At 42.4% G+C, this 22,025-nt stretch overlaps 1 protein-coding gene across 3 annotated transcripts in view; it reads right to left on the bottom strand.

Moving 5' to 3' along the window:
- Positions 1 to 22,025, bottom strand: part of TAOK1 (TAO kinase 1) — a 133,552-nt gene that overhangs the window by 19,052 nt on the left and 92,475 nt on the right. For all 3 annotated transcript variants that reach the window (XM_038759151.1, XM_038759152.1, XM_038759153.1), the window contains exons 8-15: positions 21,051 to 21,142; positions 16,338 to 16,431; positions 13,909 to 13,990; positions 8,945 to 9,112; positions 7,031 to 7,234; positions 3,923 to 4,057; positions 1,912 to 2,148; positions 1,233 to 1,361 (exon numbers count right to left, since the gene is read on the bottom strand). In XM_038759151.1, the coding sequence (XP_038615079.1) occupies positions 1,233 to 1,361; positions 1,912 to 2,148; positions 3,923 to 4,057; positions 7,031 to 7,234; positions 8,945 to 9,112; positions 13,909 to 13,990; positions 16,338 to 16,431; positions 21,051 to 21,142 (1,141 nt within the window). The remainder of the gene's footprint in view (positions 1 to 1,232; positions 1,362 to 1,911; positions 2,149 to 3,922; positions 4,058 to 7,030; positions 7,235 to 8,944; positions 9,113 to 13,908; positions 13,991 to 16,337; positions 16,432 to 21,050; positions 21,143 to 22,025) is intronic.

Below are 22,025 nucleotides of genomic sequence, written 5' to 3'. Positions count from 1 at the left end.
CAGGGGCTGCAATCAAACATAACATTGCAAGTGACAGCCTCGATGCCTTTTCAGCCGCACATGCAGTGATAAGTAACTTTCAGTGCCAGTAGGGTCTTCTTTGAATATGGAGAACTACTACATGCTTTATGTGTTTGCCTTACATAATTTGTATAGAATGCTACTGAGGAACTACGGAACATTTTTTCTCAATGCGAGCCAGTTCTGGATATAATCCAATTCACGGTGGCTTTGTGATTCGATGTAGGAAGAAAGCTCTTTTTGGTCAGGGATCGGGTCTACCTACTCCATTATGGTGTACTCTCCCAAGTGTTTAGTACAGCGCTGTGCACACAGTAAATGCTAAATAAATACCACTGACTGAAATGGTTGAATCCATGGGTAGGGCATCTGTTAAGGCGAGAGTCCTGCAATGAGATTTCTCCATTACAAGAAGTTCTTTAAGAACACTAGTGCATTATGTTGCCAACTTGTACTTCCCAAGAGCTTAGTACAGCGCTCTGCACACAGTAAGCACTCAATACGATTGAATGAATGAATGAATGAATTAGAGCGGAACTAATGGTGGTATTTCATCCCTAAATGTCCTCTTGCACTTTGCCCCTACTGAATTTCATCCAATTTTTGTAAGACCAAATTTCCAATGAATCATTCCAATAATATCTTGAGTTAGCCTGAAACTTTCTCATGATTACAATAGGACTGATAAATTTACTTTCACAACAACATGATTTGAGGGCCTATAATACAAGAGGTTTAAAATGGAAACATTAAGTTGTCCGGCATTTATGAAGACTACGTTTGCTTTTGTGGCATTTGAGCCAGAACTCAGAAGAGTTTGGGAATAGTATCATTAGGAGAGGAAAAAAAAATCCTGATTACTCGAGGGAAGCTTTGAAGTGTTCCCTTTTGTTGTGGAATCTTACAAAATGCCTATTTGTTAAATGACTGCAGTAAGAATCTATGTATGGAAGCTTTAGCTTTGTCCAGAGTTAAAGATACAGTTACTAGGCAGTGGTGACCAGTACAACCTTGCTCTACATTTAAAATTCAGTTTCAAACATGCTTCCCACGGACTGGTGTCATAGTGAGGAAATGGCTTCACAAGACCAAGTAAATCCGCTTGCCCTGGCTTAAAGAGTTAAAGAGAAATTGTGGGATGCTGTTGGATATAATCAACAAGCAGTCAAGAGCTTATTCTCCCTTAATGACTCCCCTAAAAGATGCAGTACCTCCTTAAGCTGTTCTTTACGGAGTTTGTATTCTCTCTTCTGAGACTCCAAAAAGCTGTTCAGTTCTTTCTTCTGTTGTGCCTGAATATGCTGCTGAAACTTCTTCTCTTCATTGGCCATCAACTTAGCCTATGGAAAATTCAAAAATGCAAGAAAAAAAATATCAGTTGACTTGCTTAAAGCCCCTGTTTTCTAACTACTCTTCAACTTGGATTGAACTCTCCATTTAAATAACGCTTGTGAGCCAAGTGGCTAGAAGCCAATTGGCTGAAATCCCCTTTGTCCCAGTCCTCTCCGGGAACTGGCTCAGCTCCAGCTGTCATCAGGTGAGTGGGGGTGCTCCAAAAAGGATTGACAGGTCATGCAAATGAGCCTCTCCTCAGGCAAGGTGTCCCTCAAGGCTGATAAGCCTGCAGTTTCCAGCTGTCCTGCCCTGAGGGGCCTGGGCAGAGCCTCAGAAGGAAACCACGGAAGAAAAATTTCATTCTTCCCCATTAAACATTACCCTCCAGCATGGCTTATTGCCTCAAACTGTACAGACAAAGAATAGTAGGAGAGAATTCATAGGAAGCTGCTCCCACTTTTTTATGCTTGATCTGTTACCAAACAGCACAAAGGAAGGAGACTTGGCGGGGGAGAGGAGGCGCGGCGGTATCCCGTTCAACCTTGTTTTACCTACCTCCTTCTCCATAGCTGCTTGGTGTTTCTTAATTAGCTTCTCCATTTCTGCAGCAAAGTTGTTGCGCTGTGTTTCAAGATCTTTGTCCAACCTGAGGCGGTGTTCATCCATCTCAGCTTTGAGCTTATTCTCCAGTGCCATAAGCTGCTTCTGGTGCTGCCGCCTCATGCGTTTATAGCCTGACATCTGCTCTCTGAGTTCTGAGTCTTGCTCGTGCTCTTGCATTTGCCTGGTAACCTAGAAGGCCGCCATAATGGAGAGTGTGGATAAACAAAGCTAAATTTACTTCTCTGTGTGCTTTTTCACATTTTACCCCCAAATGGAACCCAGCAGGATGGAACATCTTATTCCAGGAGAAATGGACAAGCTGGGTAGACTGAACGAAATTCCTTAAGGATCAATAAAGTATTAGGTATTTCTTCAAAGACTTGGAAGATAAAATAGAGAGCAATTATGTACTTTTGTAAGGATCCACTAGACCCAGGTTGAGGATGGCAAAATTCTGTTCCTCCAACACTGAATACCCCAGACCAATGGGAAAAGTACACGGGTCGGGATAGTCACATGTTCCAGGAGGGAATGCAATATGCTTGGTGGGCCTTGGGTATTAAAAATCCTAAACACATCCCTGATGGACAGCAAATTTGATAGCGACGCTAAGAAGGGTATAATGGGTAGTTCCTTTTGAAAAGGATTAGAACTCAAAATGAACTGAACCAGGGCGCAGAATATCACAAAAAAATTTGAAAGCCAAGTGCCAGATCAAGTAAATCTGGAGGGAAACAAATGCCGTGCATGCAAGATGGGAAGGATAGTTTTGCAGCAATATGGCAAAATAAAATAAAATAAAGAATTACAAGACTGTAAGTGGAAAGTGAATTAACAATAGAAACCAACAGTAAAACAGAGTTCCGATCCAAGTGGCAAAGCAAAATGTGGGATCTGGCTCACCTAAGCCCTTTAAAATGGCCAACTGGGACTGTCTGATATCATTTATTTATTTTTACCAACAGTGTTACCCATCTAGACAGGAGGCAAATTGGATATTTTTAAATCCTGTGAAATGATCCTCATTTGCAAAACTGGAGTAACTCTGTCTAGTTTATTCCTATTACATGGTAAAGCACTGGATTAACCAAATTTGAGCTTAAAAATGATGAAAAAGAGGCTGTCATGGGCAACATAAGATAATCTGTTATGCCCCTGACAGTTAGCTCCTTATGAGCAGGGCACGTGCCAACAAACTCTGTTGGATTATACTCTCCCAGGCGCTTAGTACAGTACAATAAGCACCACTTATTGATTAGTTTTAAATCTCACAGATTAATAATAAAATGAGATTATTCACATCAGTGCTTTTTAGCCTTCTTCCAGGAAATATCCTGAATCAATAGAATTCATAGACCGTGGGCTGGAGAACTGAGACAGAGGATAAAGCAAACCTTTGTAGGAATAACCCTAAAATTGTCTGATCTCTCTAATGTAACCTGAAGCAAGCTATCATCATCCTTTCTTACTAAGGGAATACAATAGTTTAACTACGGGGCTTAGACCAAAAGCACTTAGGAGTGTTGTGAAGCATCAGCAGTTGCAATGGTATCACTGGCTGCACAGAGTGAGTTGCAACTCTGCCTGGACGCAGTATCTCCTCAACATCTTTACCAAACCCTAGGACTCTTTCCCATAGAGGAACTCATAAGGAAATAGATGGAATGCTGTTTTATCCATGTGGAACAGTCAGTAAACAAAAACAGAGAATGAGTGCCTTGCAAGCCATTGCTAAGGGTCAGTGGAAAGTAGAGAACTCAGTTCTAGGAAGACTGAAAACTGCTGTAATGGCTTGTTTTTCCCCCAACCAAACTGGGGTGATCAATCAATCAATGGTATTTAGTAACACTTTACTAAGCACTTGGGAGAGTACGGTACAAGAGAGTTGGCAGACACGTTCCCTGTCCACAACAAGCTTACAAATCTAGAGTTTAAACCTGAAAGGAGCAAGAAAAATACATACCAGTGATGCTGTGCGAATTGTAGCAAAGTGTTCTCGATTGCGATAATGGGACTTGTGGCGGGACACTTGGGGAGGAGATTGTGGTTCTGATGCTCTTGTTCTAGGATCTGCCTCTTCTCTGTAATTTTCTTCCTCCTGACAAATAGGAATAACAGCAACATCACATTTGATAAATAATCTCAGTACCCCAGCAACAGCAGTACTGAGTGCATAGCATTTCATGCTTGGGAACATACATTAGAACACAAAGGTACAGTTCTTGGTCTCCAGGAGCTTATGATGTAAGGACTGAATTAACCTGGCTTTCAAATGATTTTCAATGATAAAAGGAGATTTTAAGAAATCCAGAGACCCAAAATTGCAACCTGATGGGCAACTCAAGTCAACGGGGGCACACACTTATGACTGGAACATAAAAACACAATTGAGAATTGAAGCATCGTAACATTTCATTGGTAACACTAAAACTGACATTTCACATTTCCTCATAATGTGAAACATTAAATGCAGGATATGGAGATGATCAAACGAAAAAGGAGAATACGCAATTTTTAACATATTCCCCCAAATTAGGATACTTTTCAAGATCCCATAAGAGAAAGGTCACTAGTCACAGCAATACTCAATCATGGTCTATTCTTCATATTTTAAATTTGTGAGTCATCATGAGGTACATGGTGATTAAACATGCCGTTATGTTAACCAAATGTGTGAGGAAGGCATCTGATTATTCTATAACTGATAATAAAACCTGTAGCTGCTCTCATCGCTGGCAGAAATGTAATTGCTTCACCATTCCTACCACGACCCCTGTTGAGAACACAGCTTAAAGGGTTTTTTGTTATGTCCTTATTTTAATCAGTCTTTCAAGATGAGTTGAAGAGGTGGTTAGAGGAATGCCAAGCTCAGAAAATATCTATTTCCCTGTGGTTCATTACCTGAACACACAGTTTAAGTGAGAGATAACTGGCTTTGGGAGTAGTTTGTTTCATTGCCACAGGTCCAACAACACCTGATGATACAACGCCAAGTAGCAAAAGAGTCACTATTCTTGAACGAGTCGTCTACACGCCTGCCTCGAATTCCTCAACGCCAACTCTCTCCTCAACCCCCCTCCACTTTCGTCCCCTACATTCCACGGAAACTGCCCTCTCAAAGGTCATCAATGACCTCCTGCTTGCCAAATCCAACGGCTTTTACTTTATCCTAATCCTCCTCGACCTCTCAGCTGCCTTCGAGACTGTGGACCACCCCCTTCTCCTCACACGCTATCCAACCTTGGCTTCACAGACTCCGTCCTCTCCTGGTTCTCCTCTTATCTCTCCAGTCGTTCATTCTCAGTCTCTTTTGCAGGCTCCTCCTCCCCCTCCCATCCCCTTACTGTAGGGGTTCCTCAAGGTTCAGTTCTTGGTCCCCTTCTGTTCTCGATCTACACTCACTCCCTTGGTGACCTCATTCGCTCCCATGGCTTCAACTATAATCTCTATGCTGACAACACCCAAATCTACATCTCTGCCCCTGCTCTCTCTCCCCCCGTCCAGGCTTGTATCTCCTCCTGCCTTCAGGACATCTCCATCTGGATGTCTGCCCGCCATCTAAAACTCAACATGTCCAAGACTGAACTCCTTATCTTCCCTCCTAAACCCTGCCATCTCCGACTTTCCCATCACTGTTGATGGCACTACCATCCTTCCCGTCTCCCAAGCCCGCAAACTTGGTGTCATCCTCGACTCTGCTCTCTCGTTCACCCCTCACATCCAATCGGTCACCAAAACCTGCCGGTCTCACCTCCGCAACATCGCCAAGATCCGCTCTTTCCTCTCCATCCAAACCACTACGCTGCTCGTTCAATCTTTCATCCTATCCCGACTGGATTACTGCATCAGCCTCCTCTCTGATCTCCCATCCTCCTGTCTCTCCCCACTTCAATCTACACTTCATGCTGCTGCCTGGATCGTCTTTGTGCAGAAATGCTCTGGGCATGTTACTCCCCTCCTCAAAAATCTCCAGTGGCTACCAATCAACCTACGCATCAGGCAAACACTCCTCACCCTGGGCTTCAAGGCTGTCCATCACCTCGTCCCCTCCTACCTCACCTCCCTTCTCTCCTTCTCCAGCCCAGCCCACACCCTCCGCTCCTCTGCCGCTAACCTCCTCACTGTGCCTCGTTCTCACCTGTCCCGCCGTCGATCCCCGGCCCACGTCCTCCCTCTGGCCTGGAATGCCCTCCCTCCGCATATCCGCCAAGCTAGCTCTCTTCCTTCCTTCAAAGCCCTACTGAGAGCTCACCTCCTCCAGGAGGCCTTCCCAGACTGAGCCCCTTTCTTCCTCTCCCCCTCATCCCCCTCCCCTTCCCCCTGCCTTACCTCCTTCCCTTCCCCACAGCACCTGTATATGTGTACATTCATATTTATTACTCTATTTATTTATTTTACTTGTACATATTTATTCTATTTATTTTATTTTGTTAATATGTTTTGTTTTGTTGTCTGTCTCCCCCTTCTAGACTGTGAGCCTGCTTTTGGGTAGGGACCATCTCTATATGTTGCCAACTTGTACTTCCCAAGTGCTTAGTACAGTGCTCTGCACACAGTACGCGCTCAATAAATATGATTGAATGAATGAAAAGAGAAGCTCACCTCATCCAAGCCAGCTTTAGCCACAGTACACAGGGTGGGGTTTTTCTTAATGTTATTTTTTAAGCGCTTACTGTGTGCCAGGCACTGTACTAAGTGCTGGGGGAGTTACAAGGTTATCAAGTTGTCCTAGGTGGGACTCACAGTCTTAATCCCCATTTTACAGATGAGGTAACTGAGGCAAAGAGAAGTTGAGTGACTTGCCCAAAGCCACACAGCTGACAAGTGGCAGAGCCAGGATTAAAACCCATGACCTCTGACTCCCAAGTCCGTGCTTTTTCCACTAAGCCATGCTGCTTCTTTTCAAAGGCAGATGCCAGAATGGCCAGTTAGTCCCCACATTTCCAAATTTGGAGAGACAGACCCAAAGGTGCACACACTTTTTTTTTTTAACCTAGTATGAAGGCCATCACTAACTCGAACTCGTCCCTGGCTCTCTAGCCATAAGTTTTGGTGAAACCCAAACACTCACCGGTTTTAAATGGATGACAGAGCTGTTAGACATCACCGTGTGGTCCCCTTCCATCATGTCTAGCTCACTCTTGTCATCTGAGGCATCTGGAAGACTGTTCACACTACTGCTTTGGCTACTGGCACTGATAGACATACTTGGAATGGACTGATTACTTCCAACACTATTCACGGTTCCTGTCCGGCCAACACCATGATCTTGTTCCTAAAAGGGATAAATGTTGAAATATAATTTTTTACATTTCGCCCCATACAGAATGCCCATTAGAGAACTTTCAAAAGAACCTCAGCATTGCTTTTATATATGAACTTACTAATGCCTAACAATTTCCACCCCTCCAGATTTTGTATAGTTCATGTTTCCTCTCCTCTTCTGTTCCTCTTTCATTTCCCAATATCCCGTATCCTTGCTTCTTTTACCAATACCCCCCTCTTCCCCCAAAATGCTAGTCCCTAACTCCTTTCCTTCCAGAATATTGCTTCCAATGGTTACTCTTCCCTGGCAAGAGAGATATTCCCATTCTTTCCAAAGCAGTACTGTGAGGACTGCCCCCTTATTAACACATTTTCCAAAAATAAGATCTCCAGAGTAGGATTTCCAGCGTTATTAAAACAATCTACAAATGCCTCTTGTGGAGCGCAATGATCAATAATAATGGAGCAACAAGTTTTTGAATTAAACTTCAGAGGAAAAACAGACTGTGTTTGATTACTGTTTCAAAGTCCACTTGTACCTGGACTCCCATATCCCAGTAGCGCTGTTTATGGCCTAGTTATGTGCAGGGCTGGCTTCAGACAGTTTCCTGCCCTGAGGTGGAGAAAAAGTGGCTGGCTCTTCCTGTTCCCTAGGATGCCATTATGTTCCATTCTCCCTGCGTTATTCCGGGTAAACGACACAACATCATGATGTCATTCGGAAGTCCGCCTGAACCTAGAGCAATTGTTTCTCCAAGGGAACCCCTGTCGCCCCCTCCTTTCTTCGCAAGCCATCGAGCTCTCTTCCCACACCCTTGATAACTCAGAGGTTGCTTTCTACTCAGGTGGAGGGAAGCTGGTTGATTTCTAATTTTCAATGGCAGCCTCCTCTCAATGGGATCCCCTGAAGTGGCAGCCTCACTTGCCACCTGAAGCCAGACCTGGTTCTGTAAAAATTGGGTAGAACAAACAATGCCCCCAAAATACTCTGAAGTCAAAATCACTGGTCTGCACCTCAGCGTGTCAGACAAAAGTTTTCTTGCCTTGGGCCAGCACTTTGCCAATGATATGGATTTAACTGAACTAGAATCTGTTAAACCTGCCAACTCTTTTAAATATATCACATATTCTTAATAGTTCTGAGCAAATCTTCTCACAAACACTAATGCCCAAATTATGTGTAAGGCAAGAGGCCTGGGCTCCTGAATTCTAAGTGCAGCCACTCACTTTAGACATTTTTATGCTTAAAAAGACATATTCAAAACCAGACAAAACTGGTTTAACATGGGCGCCACTTTGGAACAATTTCACTAGCTTGCTAAAGAGGAGGAAAGTAACTACCAAAAAAAAAAAAAACTTGGGGAGCAAAATGGGGCAGGCCATGAAACTCAATTTTAAATTGAAGATGAAGATCTTGACTCCACTGTAGGAACCCAAAATATTTGATAAATGTCAGGAGAAAAGCTGGTCCACCAATGCCTCAGGCAGGTTGCAAGTCTTGGGCAACTTTTCCAGAACAGTCCAAGAATGCCAGAGGGGGCATATTTGGCCCATCCAAGGAAGATTATCTGGTTTCTGTTTTAATGACACTTTTGTGACTGCTGCTTACAACTGCACAGTTCTGGACAGGGAGGCACAGTTAATTCGCCAGGATTAAAGAGCAAGTCACCCTCAGCAGGAAGATACCCCAAGAACAAGAACATTTCATAGTTCTTTTCACCTCTTCCTCTTCCTGTGCTTCCACTGCAGGTCCATTGTGTGCCTCTTGGAAAAGGAGTTTCTTCATTTTGCGATACTGTAGATTGTCTAGTTCTCTTACTGCATCCTTTGTTCTCTGAATGAGATCTATTAACACTGTTTCAGGACGCTCCCGGAGAACAAACATGTGCTACAGGAAGAAAGAAAATAATGTTTCAATCAAATAACCAACTGCATTTATTTAGAACTGACTGTGTGCAGAGCACTGTTACCAAGCACTAGGGAGAGTACGATATAACAATATGAGAGTTGGTAGACACACCTCCAGTCCATAATGAGCTTACAGTCCGTTTCCTATTTTAAAGAAACCGTGATGTAATTTTGGCAGTGTGGTCCTAATAACTCTCATAGGGAACGTGCGCCTCATGGTAAGGCTGAAGGAACTCTCATTCAAAGCACAACAGTTATTGTGGCAGGCAGGCCCTATACAGCCTTTCCACAAATCCCACCTTACTGCGAGGATATCACTATAACCACATGATGCACTGTCAAAAGCAAATCGGTTTTTGTTGTACAACTACGATAAAATACGTTGATGTGTTTAGTGAAACCACTAAAAAGAACCAGACCTCAAGAAAGGTGTCTCAAAAAGCAGTACTGGCGATACGGTGACTGGCACTGCCACCTCTGAGTGAACCCTGCCCTAATCTGAATAGAGATGGCAGGCATTTGGCTGGCTAGTGATAGATGGGCCAGTAGACAGAGGGAAAGGGGAGTGTCGGCCCTTGAAATTTAGACAGATAGAGAGACGCCTTCGCTTCCCCACACGGCTTCCTGGCAGGGCAGGTAGCCATAGCTAGTGTGCTTGGAGGGAGTAGACAGAGGCTTTGCTCCTCCTCAACCTGGGCCTGGAGCCCAGTGGGCTTTGGGGGGTTAGTGTGGGAGGCTCATCTTCTCCATGCCAGACTTTGGGACTGCGCTGCAGTTTCCTCTCTTCAGTGTCCAGCCAGGGAGCCTTAAGAGAGCGGAAGACCCTGGGGCTGGCCTTGGCCTCCACTTGCACTCACCAGGCTACAGGGCCAGAACTAGGACAACCCCTAGTTTTGGAATTCCCAGCAGGTTCTGTCTAACCAGCCTGACCCTGGAATCCAGTTTTTTTGTGCCTCACACTCAAGTCCAAAGGAGTCCAGAATGAGGGGTGTGGCCTCCTTGAAGTCACTCCCAAGATTAACCCCATGCTCCAAATGAAAGCTTGGTGTCTATACTTTTAGCCTTTGAGCCCCCTGAGAGAAAAGGACTACATCTAATTCCCACTTGTGTATTCTCTCCCAGGGCTGGGTACAGTGCTCCGTGTCCAATTAGCACTTAACAAATGCTATTATTTTTATTATTTCCATGATGGAAATGTATTTTTTGAATATCAAGGAAAATTGAGGCCTTAGCACATTTGATCCCTTCTCTGTTAAGCAGACAGGATGGGCATAACAATGTTTTCACACTTGGTAGTCCGTTCTAGTTGTGGCCACATGCTGGAGGGGTGCTAGGTAGGAAGAGGGGTGCCAAAATTTCTTTAAGGCCCAAGAGGCTAGAACATCTCACTCACAATACCACTCATTTTCAAGAGAGATTCGATGAGTCTTGGAATTTATGAGGCTTTTTTTCCCTCCTTCCTCACCCCCTCAGGTTAGGCTGCATATGCCTATCTGAGAAACGCTGATGTATATATCCATATAGACCCTGTGTCTCCTTGGTTTGCTCCTTACTTATGATAATTGTTTATTTGTTAGGTGCTTACTCTATGCCAAGCACTATACGAAGTGCTGGGGTAGATACAAGATAATCCGGTAGGGCACAAACCCTGTCCTACAAGGAACTCACAGTCTAAGTAGGAGGGAGAGCAGATACTGAATCCCCATTTAACAGATTTGGCAACTACGGCACAGAGAAGTTAAGCAATACACAGCAGGCAAATGGCAAAACTGGGACTAGAATGCAGGTTAATCTGACTGCTAGCCCCACTGCTCCTTGTTTAACTGCTATGGTAAACATGGCATACGGTTTCACTGGACATTTTCAAATCCTGGATTTAGTGGGTGTTATAGAAATAAATCAAGAAGGAACACAAACAGGCCATAATGAAATTATGAAAATCTTTCCATATATTACTGTCTCTCAAAACCTACTCAACTGTCTGTCTCTCCCCTCCCCCAAAAGGAGAGTGTATATATTCTCCATAATAGAAGAGTTTCATTTTCAAATTGTCATGCACCACTGAAAATATGGTAGTGTATAAATACACTATTTAAGTCTTTGGATGGATAATTATGTTTACTTCTTGAATGAAAACGCTAATGAATATGGAGAAGAATAGGCCTACAATCCTTTAGGAGATTCAGATACATTCACAGATGACCATCACACCATGTCCAATCAGAAGGCTGGTATACCAATAGGATAAGGATGAGCATCCCGGTAATCCCAGATACACTTTCATTTCACAAAGCTACTTGTCACTGCAGGTAGTAATAGTATTTTATTAAACACTTATTCTGTGCCACACACTGTACTAAGCGCTGGAGTAGATACAAGATAATCAGGTCAGACACAGATCCTGTCCCACATGGGGCTCACAGTCAAAATGGGAGGGAGAACAGGTACTGAATCCCCATTCAACAGGTGAGGAAACAGGCACAGAGAAATGAAGTGGCACAGAGAAATTAAGTGTCTTGCCCATGGTCACACAATAGGCCAGGAGTAGAGTCAAGATTAGAACCCAAGTCCTCTGACTCCTAGGCCTGTTCTCTTCCCACCTGGTGATGCTACTGGTTCTCTTGTCTGCAAAATGGAGACAATTATCCCTCTTGTGAGTGTAAATGTCAAAGTTCTTCGGAAGAAGTTAGGTGAATTCAAGATGGTGTTTATTCATTGGCAGAGGCAAGGAGCAGGTGAACTGCACCTTCAGCATTCCCCTCCCCAGACCTCTCCAGCCAGGGGGTCAGGTGTCCCAACACCCCAGGCCTAGCCTGAGGGGGTGGCAGTTTAAAAGGCCAAACTATGGGAGGTACTGGTCACTCATTCTCTAGGTCGCCATCCGCATGGGGGTCACAAACCAAATTTGGCAACAAGGTGAGCACTAGATAATTATGTACCAACACGCCGTCATTAAGAACCAGTTTCAGGGTCCACCACGTTTGGTGGCCTCTGAAATTGATGGCTCGGAGGAACTGCCGCTCAAACTGATCTTGACTTCCAGTTTCAATATTACAGTATCGTATAACATTAATACATAATTCATCAGAACTAAAGTAAAACATGAGACATGATGGCTTTGCCATTTACAAGAAAGCCAAGCCCAAAATTGATTGTTCAAATTCTTCTCCAGGCTGGAAAGGGGCCTTAAAGCCACCTTATTTTGTTGATTAAATTTATATTTTTCCCTCCTAAGGCTAAGAAATGTAGGTAAAATTGTCAAAGGAGAAGAATAAACTTTTACTACTACATTAAAAATCCTGCAGGATAATAAATGCCCATACATCTGAATATCAAATACACTAATTTTCTTCAGATATGCAAGAGTTTACTTGATGCAGCCAGGCAACCTCCTTTTGCTTCCTTACAGCCCGAATTCTGAAGGGAGACTGGCTAAAAATAACCTGCCTCTTGACAGTCTGGGTTTGCAGGGAAAAGGAGGTAGGGACTCAGTTGTTAGGCTAGAGTAGAGTCTATGGGGTCCCATAGATTGCTCCTTGGGATGAAACAGAACACAGGCAACCCCTTCCTCCCTGCAGTCCTGGATAACTCGGCCCAAATCAGACTGTACGCCGGGAATGAATTATATTTAGCTCATGCCCACTCCAAATCTAGGGCATTAGGGAAAAGAAGGGACCCCTAGATCCTATTTCCAACCTGGGGGATTTGTCTGGGTTCCATATCTCAGGCTGGAAATGAAAGTTGGCCCCTCCATGAGCCCAGACTCCTGAACTAAGAACGGTCTCCTATTCCTGACTGGAACAGGCTCAAGGGCTCTCCTGCATCCCTGCTGCTCAAGACTTCGAGGGGTAGGGTCTTCCTTTCGGCCTCACACCTGAAATCCAACACTGCAAGAAGAGAAGAGGATACCTAAGTCCTGTTTCCAACCCAAAAGAGGGAAATGAGACTTGAGACTTCAGTACCCTTGGCCTCTTGCTTATCCAGAAACTTTCAGAGGTCATTAAAATAAATCTGGCCCCATCACTTCGGGTATGTAAGAGTTTTCTGTATCAATAAGTCAAAAATTACTCTAGTTTTTTCCCTTTCCTCTCTATCATAGTCCAGTTAATCAATATCAATATCTTACTATCTATGAAGGAGCACTCAGCAGCATGGCTTATTGGAAAAAGCATGGGCCTAGGAATCAGACGACCTGGTTTTGAATCCTAGGCTCGGCTTCTTGCCTGCTGTGTGACCTTGGGTGAGTTACTTAACTTCTCGGTGCCTCAGTTTCCCCATCTGTAAAAAAACTGGGATTCAATACCTGCTTTCCCTCCTACAAAAATCTGATTAGCTTCTATTTAGCCCAGTGCTCAGTGCAATAATTGGCACATAGTAGGCATTTAACAAATACCACTATTATTATCATTAAATTTCAAAATATAAGAACAAAAAATAAAGGAAGATCTTTCATTAAATCAAAATGAATGACATCAACCCAAAAGTAGTCAGATGGATGACAGAAAACACAGTTGATGGCCAGCAAGTATAGCATTTTGGGTATTGAGGTTAAGAACTACCAAAGATAATCTGATCGACTAATCAGCTGGAGAAAAATGGTGGGTGGTAAGGCTAGGAATGTACGAAAGACTGAGCCAAATAGTCGGATAATTCTCAAGAGGCGTATTAGTGATAATCATTCTAGCTTCTTTTTACCCCCTATCTAGAGAACTGGGAGATAATAAAAATATGGGATATTTTACAAAACATATCTCTGAAAAAAGAAAGAAAACTGACCTTTAGAAGTTCCTCAGATGTTGGCCGATCTTGAGGAATTTTCTGGAGGCAAGAATCTACGAAGTTGCGAAAATAATCAGACCTATTGCAAGAGAAAAGTGTGAGCTGAAAATGCTATTCACTGTGATATAATCCCCAAACTGAGGCATTAAAACGTGGACAAATATACAGCATGAACCTGCCGCACACATATTTCATAAAAGCAGCCACCATAATTAACCTCAAATGATCCCAGCACCTAACGCAAAATAGTCAGATCTCTAGAATGAGATGACTGCATTCTTGACAAACCCTGTGGTGAGGAAAACGTGTGTTTTTGGACTTGCCCTGTGACTGCACCATACTACTATTTCTTCTGATGTGAGTAATCAGAAGAACGTTTCCTAATTCTGCTACCATGTTCTATTCAAAGCGCATCATGAAAAGATGCGTTACGGTGGAATTGACTACTATGAATTCATGACAGCCACTGCTTGTTCTAAGAATGCCATCCTATGCAGTAAGCTATTCCTCCTTCAGTTGTTTATCATCACTCATGAGTTTGTTTTCTTTTGCATTATAATTTTGAATAATCATCCTCTAATTTTTTTTTCCTTTCTTTTCCTCACATCTTTTTCCCCAACTACCTTCCACCTTTACAGTCAGTTGCATACCTTACCTGGCAATTTATTTGAAGACCATTTCCCACACTCCATTCTAAGTTACTTGAGGGCAGGGATCGTGCCTAACAATTCAAATGCGCTCTCCCAAATGCTTAGTACAGTGCTGTGCACACAGTAAGTGCTCAATAAATACCACCACTGATTGATTTGTCCAAACCCAGGAAAGAAGTTTTGGGAACTTGTTAAGAACTATGATGTTCATGAGCAACAGAGGAGCACTGTCACAAGCACTGATTCTATATCGATCCAGTGCAAGGAAGCTCTCTCCCCCACTTTTCCGTTTTTCCCTGTTTCCCACCTTTCTCCACTCTCTCCTAAATTTCACAGTTCACAGCAAATTCACAAAACTTCTTTCCTGAGGTTGAGCAGTCAATCAATCAATGGAATTTATTGGGTGCTTACTCTGTGGAGAGTATTGTAATAAGCACTTGGGAGAATGCAATACAAGTGAGTTAAATCAATCAGATATTTATTGGGTGCCTACTGCAAAGCAATGTACTAAGCAGTTGGGAGAGTACAATATAACAAAGTTGGTAGATACGTTCTCTGCCCACAAGAATTTTACAGTTTAGCAGGGGAGACAGCCCTTAATATAAATAAATTATGGATATAATTGGCAGATACAAGCCCCGCCTTCAAGGAGTTTACAGTCAAGTGGGCAAAGAAACCTTCCCACAAAGAAGCCAGAGGGAAGGCTTATGACCTCTTCTCCCCCCTGTATTTGGGTTCAGGGAGGTCCCAAATCAAAAAACAGGAACACATCTGAAATGTTCCAAGAATATGCTCTGACCCATGGTATATCCAAAATAATAGTAATACAAGACCGAAGTAATACTGAACGTTTTTAAGTTTTTCTTCACTCTCCAATAAAAATATATTTGAGGTTTTCCGTTAAAAGTTTCTCCCATTAATGGAATCACTGCTTTCTACGATAGTCAATCTGTTCTTCTCCATGGATTTCTAAACATGGGTGAACCAAATTAGATCTGCTCTAGGAGGCTCTGGGAAAATGAAGGGCACGGCAATCTGTAAAAACCCAAATGTCAGGATTACAGTTAGAATGATTTGTTCCCTAGTTCATAATTCAAATGGATTAAAAAAAACTATGCTAATTTAAGGAATCTGCTTTTGGTCAATTTTGTCCTTTTTGTTCACCTTTAACTTCTATGTGCCTCAGTGACCTCATCTGTAAAATGGGGACTACGACTGAGTCCCATGTGAGACACAGACTATGTCCACCTGATTAACCTGTAACCCTTAGCACAGCGCCTGGCACATAGTAAGCTCTTAACAAATACCACTAAAAAATAATAATAATAAAAACACCCTTACAGTGCAGTCTTTTTCTGTGGGAAAGGAATGGGGGTTTGGCTTCTGTGGTCCTTTCCCAAACACTTAGTACCATGTGTTGAAGTCACTAAATGCTCAATAAATACCATTACTATTACTGCTACCATTGCTAATTACAATTAGTCTTCAAAAAAAGTCTCTGCAAACTGAGTTTTAATGTTTAATTATGATCACCAGAGAAAAGAAAAAATACCTTGTGTCATTCAGAAAACTGTTAGGCTTTGTTTCTAGTCTGACACACTATGAAGAGCTTTCTTTTTTTTTAAAAAAAAGTATCCTTGAATCAAGCAAAGTGCACATATTTCAATATCGCTTTAAAAATTCCTTGCCAGGCACAAGTCATTTGGAGAACCCAACAAGACCAAATATTTTTCATTTACAGCAATTTTCAGCATCATGCCACTCAGCGTTACTTACCATTCATTAGACTGTAGTGTAGGGGATTCATTCTGCGCTATGTGGTATAAGGCACTCATTGCATTCATATTAAACAAAGGAGGCTTCCTTTCCGCTGTAGAGAAAATAATATTTTCGTAAGAAAATGGCAGTTCCTCCCTCCCTTTTAATTTGCTCCCATTCTTTGGAATTTCTCAGCAAGTCCAGCACTGATCCCTATCCAGCAATAGGATATGCTAGCCAGTTTATGCTTCGTCCATACCTTTCAATCCTATAAAAAATAAACTCCTCCCAACTTTCAAAGTCCTTCAAACCTGCAGATAACCACGGAGGAGATTTCTTACCTAACAGTATGTAAAAAAAACCTTGTACTCAATTGAAGGGGAATGTGCCAAAACTGGAATAATTACTAATAAATCTTGAAGGTAGAGGACATTGTTTGTTACAAAAGCCACTTCAACCATATTTGTAACCGAGCTTGGTCAATGGAAGGCAGTTCCTTATCTTGAGACTGTATTTCTCTAGTTTCCCTTCCCTAAGGTTTGCATTACTCCTTTAAAATAACATAAAACTTTAATAAACAGGAAAAAGGAGATAAATGGAACAATGGAATCTAAGACTCGTCTAAAAGGTTTAAAGTGGACAAAACTCGAAAGACCTGGTGGTTTCTAAAAAAATTCTGAGACAACTGTTCTGATAATATGTACTTCATGAGGACAGTAATTAAAACTGTTTGAGAACAGAATCCGTTTTTTCCATGTTTCAAGTATTTTTTGGTCCCGTTCCCCTGGACTCCATATCAAAATGCAAATCTGTTGACAAAATGGTGGATCACATCTGTTGACTGGTTAAAATTAGTGCACTCTCAGGACTTAGTGCTGATGGGCTCTCAGAGATTCAGAAAATCATTTCATCTTCCTTAAAATGTATTTGATTTCTACAATCTTTGCACTTTTCACATGAATGACTCCACAGAAGCAACATGGCCTAATGGAAAGAGCATGGACTTACGAGTTAGAGGACCTGGGTTCTAATCCCGGCTCCAGCATTTATCTGTTGTGTGACCTTGGGCAAGTAGCTTCACTTCTCCGCACCTCAGTTCCCTCATCTGTAAAACGGGGATTGAATCCCACTCACTCCTACTTAGAGTATGAGCTCCATGTGGGACAGGGACTGTTTCCCATCTGATTATCTTGTATCTATTCCGGCGGTTAGTAGTACGCTTGGCACAAAGTAAGTTCTCAACAAGTACCCTAATACTAATGTTCTGGATCATCTCATTCCAACTGATGTGGGGACTAAAAGAAAAGTGGCCTTTAAAGTAGCCAGGGTCTGAACTACATGGGGCTGAATGCTACCAAAATCAAGACCAAAGATGATTTGAATATTGAAAGGATTCATTGAGAAAAAATGATCTTCCTGAATCACTAATCCTTTCCTTGATTATTTTAACCTGGATGAGAGATTTATAGGTTTCCTCCAAGAGTGAAAGGGGTAAATGAAAAATCATACCTCCAGGCTCACCTCTTAGCTAAATCTAGTCACAGATACATGCTTGAGGATATAACACTTCACCAAAAAATTTGATGTGAAAAAATAAAAAGTAAAGGGCAATGGGTGACCATGAGTTAAATACATTCCTGAAGCACAATTAGAAGCAGCCAAATTCCAAATACGATTATGTCAAGGGAGCCACACCCCCTGAAGTTGCTTTATTGCCAGAATAAAAATTTTACTCTGAAGAAAGTCTATTTTATGTACTAGATTAAACCTAAGTTGACGGTTTGGAAGGCTAAATAGCAGCTGCATCTAAACAGAGGTTCACACAGACTAATGGGTTCCTGGGCAGTTCCACCAATGAAAGTGCTTTTTAATCAATTAAGACTTAAAACACAGTAATGATATCTGACAGACCCATTAGCGTATCCTAGTTGAGTGGCAAGAAAAGGTCTGTAATATCAGTATCTAAGAAAGGCACATGTATGTCCATTAACAACTGAAATATGTCCAGCAGGAAATGCTGACAACCTTTAAATTCTCTTGCCACTCACCTTCCACCCCTGTCCAGGGTCTCCAGTGAAGTCAATAGAAATTCCATCTAAATGGGGAAGTTGTATGGTGGGGATGCTGACATAGGTATCTTTGAGACAATCAGTATCAACTTAGATAGACATGTGGTTTATGGGGAGTAGGACAGAGGAAAGGGGGGGATTTTGATCGTGGCAACGATACTGACCTATTTTGGGGGCAAATAAGTTTACTTCCGTTGCTTGTCAGGAAGTCACAAATGTTACGAGAAGCAGCCTGGCTTAGCAGAGAGAGCACGGGCCTGGGAATCAGAAGGACCTGGGTTTGAATCCTGGCTCCACCACATGTTTGATGTGTGACCTTGGGCAAGTCACTTAACTTCTCTGGGCCTCAGTTACCTCAGCTGTATTCAATCATTCAATCGTACTCACTGAGCGCTTACTCTGTGCACAGCACTGTACTAAGCACTTGGGAAAGTATAACACAACAGTAAACAGACACATTCCCTGCCCACAATGAACTCACAGTCTAGAGGAAAAGTGGAGGTGCCAGAGATTGAACATGAGGCCTCACAGATGCGAAGCCTGCACTCTACCACTGAGCTACATGCCCATCTGTAAAACAGGAATTAAGAGTATGAGCTCCATACTCTTGGGACTGTGTCCAACCTGGTTAACTTGTATCTGCCCCAGTGCTTAGAACAGTGCTTGGCACTTAACAGGCACCATCATTATATTATTATTATTACTATTATTAGGATTTCTTTTGGTTCTTTATAGTTCGAGTAAGTACTAGTCCTGACCAGTTCTGTTTTGGTCGGGGAGTGAGTCTGCTCGGTCCTACTGTCGCCTTGGTTCCAAGTACTTAACTTAAGCATTTAACAAGCACCATCATTATATTATTATTATTACTATTATTAAGATTTCTTTTTGGTTCTTTATAGTTCGAGTAAGTACTAGTACTGACCAGTTCTGTTTTGGTCGGGGAGTGAGTCTGCTCGGTCCTACTGTCGCCTTGGTTCCAAGAAACATGGGGAGGTGAACTCTGTTCTGCGGGGTGAAGGGTCCTTGGAGGTCCAGGACCAACCAGAATTCCAACCACAAAACCAATTTTAAGGCTTGCAAAACTGGAACTTAACCTCCCTTTCTCCTCAAGATTCCCTGCCAATGACAGGAGAACTTCCTTCTCCAGGCAGTCTCCAGGAGAATCCGGGCCACGACTGATCCATCCCAAACCCAAAAGTTTGGAAGAACTCGGTCAGCCTTGGAATGGCTTTGACTCCCTGGCAATTGTTTATTTCACCCAGGCTTTCTCCCTCTTTCACAGGCATAAATAATTTGGAGATTTTACTAATTCAGGTGTTACAGTGTTTATACCTTCAAATATTGTGAATTCTTAAAAATAAATCACACGGATCATCATGGGATATGGTGGTCTTTGTTAAGTAGGTAGGGGGAGATGGCAAGGCAAGATAATCACTGTAAAACTGGATTATTTTAACCCTTCCCACGGAATCTATTGCTGGCGTGTTGGACACAGCTGTACAATTTCCTACTAAGCTAAAGTTTGATTTTCAGAATGTTGATTGCCTACCATAGGCCCATTACGCTGATTATTTTTAATTAGCTATTTCGCTTTTAAATTAAGTCATTCTTGTCTTTAGCATTCTCTGTGAAGCATTCCCAAATGCTTCTCCCCCAGTACCAAATGCTCCTATTCAGAAACTAAGTGGCTGTCATTGAATAAAATCCTTTAGAAAAATCTCGGAAAAGAAAATGAAGAGGGGAAGAGGCAAAAATAAAATTTCTTTCCCACACAGTTGCTCATGTCCCTGGTGATGACCCTGCACCCAAAAAGAGTGGAGGTGGCAGACACATAAGCTAGTGAATTTTTCATTTTTTTATGGCAGCTGTTAAGTGTTTACTATGTGCCAGGCACTTTACTAAGCGCTGGGGTACATACAAGCTCATCAGGTTGGACACAGTCCATGACCCATATGTGGCAATCCCCATTTTACAGATGAGGTAACTGAAGCACAGAGAAGTTAAGTCAATCAATCAATCATATTTATTGTGCAGAGCACTGTACTAAGCGCTTGGGAAGTACAAGTTGGCAACATATAGAGACGGTCCCTACCCAACAGTGGGCTCACAGTCTAGAAGAGTGACTTGCTCAAGGTCACACAGCAGACAAGCTTGCCTGAGTCACGGCTCCATTTCCCCATCTCCGATAAGCACCATGTGTTTTTTTGTTTTTTTACGGGGGTTGAGGGGAGACACCAGACCAGAGAGGATAAGACAGCAGGGGACAGGATTAACAATAGGGGCCAGGGCTAGTGGAGACAGACCCACTGGCCTGACCCTTCTGCTAATTTGAACCAAAAAAGTAAATAGCAAAGGCAGATGGGTGCCTAACCTGTATTGAAAACCTTAGAGAGCTTTTGCATAGCTCACTTTTAAGATAAGACAAATTTAGAGTCACATAGCATGAATAGAAACTCATATTCACCATGCTCTTTGGTTAACCTTGTCATTAACTCCCATACGAAGGAATGAAACAGAAAACCTTACCCAGCATCCCAGCAGGAACTGCATTCATAGCTTTGAATAGTTGGTGAAAAAATTAGCTACATTCAGGGGGAGAGGGAATGGAGAGAGAGCATCTTTTACAGAAACCTCACAAATAGTGACAAAGGACATGGCTTACCTAACTCAATACATGTTATTCCAAGGGACCATACATCTACTTTGCCATCATACTGCCCTTCATCCATGGCTAAAATTACTTCTGGGGCCATCCTAAAATACAAAACGTTAATCTATTTTTTAAAACAATCTATAGATATTCACAAACATTTCACTATATAACAACCTCTGTAGAGATTATGTATTGAAATTTAATCCATTTGCTGAATATCAGAATTACAATCAGTTCTTTTATGGATTCCCAAAGAAACTCATGCTCTAGTACTCATCCCTTGATCAATGCCACGCACATGTGCAGAACAGTTCTTTCTAGATCACACCGCCTTCTCTCTCAACGGACAGACACTGTGGAATGAGTGCTTCCTAGTTCTTCAACAGCATTCTATCCAAAATGAGAACTAAAAACACACTGTAAAAAAAAAAAACTAACCATGCTACAAAAGACATAAGAGAGTTCATACGAAATATCTTGAGGTTTGGCCTGAGGATTCAGTGTTGAAATCATCCCAATCACTGTCCTCCACAGGCAGCATCCCGCAAGTCTTGCAAAAAAGCTCTCAACAAGCCTGTGTGCTTTTATAATTTGCAGCTCCCAGCACTGCATACTCCTGACTTGGAAGCCACGCATGGAGAGGTAGCCTGGGTGAATCCCTTCCTCTCTCTTCTTGATTTTTGACCAGGGCTACCTGGCTTTTGCTTTCACGGGGTTAAAATTCTGATGGTTAGTGAGTCAAAACTGACACACAATTTGTAGCCATCACAGAATGGGTGGTAAATACACGCTAGAAAAAACAAAACCATACCACGTGATGACTTTTGTTCGGCCACTCTGGCCTTTTTTATGATACAAAAATATACTTCAATTATTTGAAGACCTTTTCAAGGTAATTAAGAACAATTTTTCAGTGAACCCAGAGTTCATTTCTTGGCTGGCTTGGGTGGCAATTAAAATGATTCACACTAAGAAGGTTCTAAT

Source organism: Tachyglossus aculeatus, chromosome 17, assembly GCF_015852505.1.
Source record: "Tachyglossus aculeatus isolate mTacAcu1 chromosome 17, mTacAcu1.pri, whole genome shotgun sequence".
Taxonomy (NCBI): Eukaryota; Metazoa; Chordata; class Mammalia; order Monotremata; family Tachyglossidae; genus Tachyglossus; species Tachyglossus aculeatus.
The sequence above is the reverse complement of the archived record's forward strand: the minus strand, read 5'-3'. Positions and strand labels throughout refer to the sequence as shown.